This window comes from Ipomoea nil, unplaced genomic scaffold, assembly GCF_001879475.1.
Source record: "Ipomoea nil cultivar Tokyo-kokei standard unplaced genomic scaffold, Asagao_1.1 scaffold2647, whole genome shotgun sequence".
NCBI classification, from domain to species: domain Eukaryota; kingdom Viridiplantae; phylum Streptophyta; class Magnoliopsida; order Solanales; family Convolvulaceae; genus Ipomoea; species Ipomoea nil.
The window spans coordinates 3793328-3795973 of NW_017619075.1; the positions used below are offsets into that span (position 1 = coordinate 3793328).

General features: G+C 42.5%; 1 protein-coding gene across 1 annotated transcript; it reads right to left on the minus strand.

The window, feature by feature from the left end:
* Positions 1 to 324: 324 nt before the first annotated feature.
* On the minus strand, positions 325 to 2173 carry LOC109154353 (berberine bridge enzyme-like 15). Its single transcript, XM_019302168.1, has 2 exons — positions 1466 to 2173; positions 325 to 1317 (listed from the first exon to the last, which is right to left on the minus strand). The coding sequence occupies exons 1-2, from the start codon at positions 2129 to 2131 to the stop codon at positions 364 to 366; spliced, it is 1620 nt and encodes a 539-aa protein (XP_019157713.1). The 5' UTR covers positions 2132 to 2173; the 3' UTR covers positions 325 to 363.
* Between the last annotated feature and the right edge of the window lie 473 nt (positions 2174 to 2646).

The following is a 2646-nucleotide window of genomic DNA, read 5'->3' on the forward strand; positions in this document are numbered from 1 at the left end:
GACAATACATTTCTGATGTTTAAGAATGGAGATTGTGATAACACTTTTCTAGAAAAGCATGTAATTTTGGCACCTACACTTGATGTTGTTAATTCTATTAATGAATACATGAACAATAATATGCATGTAGTGGAAAGCAAAACATACTTGAGTTGCGATACTGCACTGTAACGAAATTATAAATAAATCACGTTTGTTATAACTAATAAATAATACTATATTCATTTCATATAATTTTTATAATATATTATTATAATATAACATATATTTTTACAACAATTTTTCCTGTGCATCGCATGGATGACATATTAGTCATTTTAATAATTTAAGAATAACAATTTATTACTACATCAGATACAGTAACTAATTCACTATATATGAAAGGGGTGGAATGCTTTGCTCATTCCTAAAGAAGTTTTGAGGGTCAACTTTTGTCTTAACTCTAACAAGCCTTTCAAAATTGTTCTTGAAATACTTGACACCCCAATTGTTAGACTGCGCACCATAGGTTGAATTAGGCATACTATTTGTCCCAATATCAAGATCCCTGTAATTTACATACGCTTCTCTTGGAGACTTGGAGACGAAGGGAGTGTAGTAATGAAACATCCTTCTTATCCACCTCATGTGGTTTTCATAGGCCTCCCTCCCAGCTTCGCTCCAACTCGTAAAGTACTGGATTTTGTACAGATTCCCAGCCCTGTGCGGGAATGGAATTCCCGACTCTGATATCTCGTCCATTCTCCCACCGTACGGGCTCATGATGAGCAAGCCCGAGTTGTTCTCTCGCAGAAAGTCCCATACCCCTTCCAGGCCTTCCACGGGGATTGGGTTCTTCACGTAGTCAGATTTTCCTTTGAAGTAATTTGGTTGCCCGTTGTTGACAATAGTGCCCATGAGAGCTTTCGGGTCTGTGCCGTTCGGGAAGCCGTCGATGGTTAGGACGGATTCTATCCAGCTCATCTCTCCCAGGTCTTGTCTCGTTGCTCCTAATTCTGGGAAACTTTGTTGCAGGATTTTAAGAAGGGTGTCGGCTGGTCCTAGGTACAGGGAGTTGAAGATGGCTTGTACTGGGTTCTGTCCGATTGCGATGATTCTGATGAAGAGTTCTCGGGGGAGCTTTGGGGCGATGGACTGCCATTTGTGTACGATGTTGGTGGCGTTTTGGTCCGGAGTTTTGACGATGTTGAAAGTCGTTACGGTTTCGGGAACATCAACCAATTGTACTTTCCATGAAAGAACCACCCCGAAAGTATTCCCTCCCCCTCCTCGGATCGCCCAGAACAAATCTTTCCCCATGGATTTCCTGTTCAAAACCTGTAAAGGTGAAAAAATCATTTGTATTAATCACAAGTACTGACTATTTATAGTTCAGGTGTGAAGTTACATCAGAACGGAAGCAAAAAAAATGGAAGCCAAGCTAAAAAAAACTAGAGTGAATAATACAATTAATTTTTTACAAAACCTTTCCCTTGGCGTCAACCAAACGCGCATCCACGACGTGGTCCGCCGCGAGGCCGTGTTTTCTGAGCATCATCCCGTAACCGCCGCCGCTAAAGTGCCCTCCGACACCAATGGAGTGGCACACGCCCGCCGGAAACCCAAGCGTTTTGCTCTTCTCCGATATCCTATAGTACAGCTCCCCGACCGTCGCGCCGGATCCGACCCACGCCGTCTTTTTCACTGTATCCACGGCGACGTTATTGAAATTGATCAGATCAAGAACCAAGAACGGGTTCTGATCAGCCACTCGCTTCTCTGCCGGCGTCGTGTACGAGAGCCCTTCGTAGTCATGGCCGCCGCTGCGAATTCTGACCCGCAAGTTCAACTCCGCCGCGCAAAGGATCACCGCTTGCACCTCGGGTTCTTCCCGGGGTGTTATCACGGAGAAGGGCTTCGGAGTGTCCGAGGAATTGAAGCGGGTGTTCTTGATCGGGTATTGTAGGACGGACACGAAGGAGGAGTTGTCGGGGGTGTATATGTCGTTGAAAATGGCGGTATGGTTTTGTGAGTGGCGAATCAAGCATTGTTTCAGGGCTTCATCGATATACGCTAAAGCTTGATGGTTGGAGTACGAGAATAGACAAAGCAAAGAGACAAAGAGAAAACAAAGCGTATTTGGATTCTTCATTTCTTTGATTGAAGAGATAAGACGAAGGAATTGTATGGATATCCTGCATGGTTTTATAGTACCTCTTGCACCATATATATAATTATTAAGTCAAAGTCAATATTGTCACGCTTATGGTTACGCTTTTTACTTAGCTTGAGCCATTAATGGGATTTGAATGAAATTTGAGTCATTAATGGGGTTTGAATATTATACCGTGATAATATTCATTAAGTCAATCTCATACCGATAATACAATTTAGGCTAAAGTGTCATCCCGCACCATGAACCATTCATGATTATTCATGCCACACCCTGATCTTTCAAAACGTATATTTAGATCCACTAACCATTAATTTTTGTTCGCCTAAAACTTTTTATAGGTTTCATTCAGGTTTCCAGTAATCTCATGCTGACATGGAATTTTTAATTTTTTTTTCTTACTTTTTTTTTTGTATTTTTTCGCCGCTGAACCCATCAAGTTCATCTCCGACGAATACAGCGGGGATGGGCTGGTGCTGGCTGCCGGGGAGGAT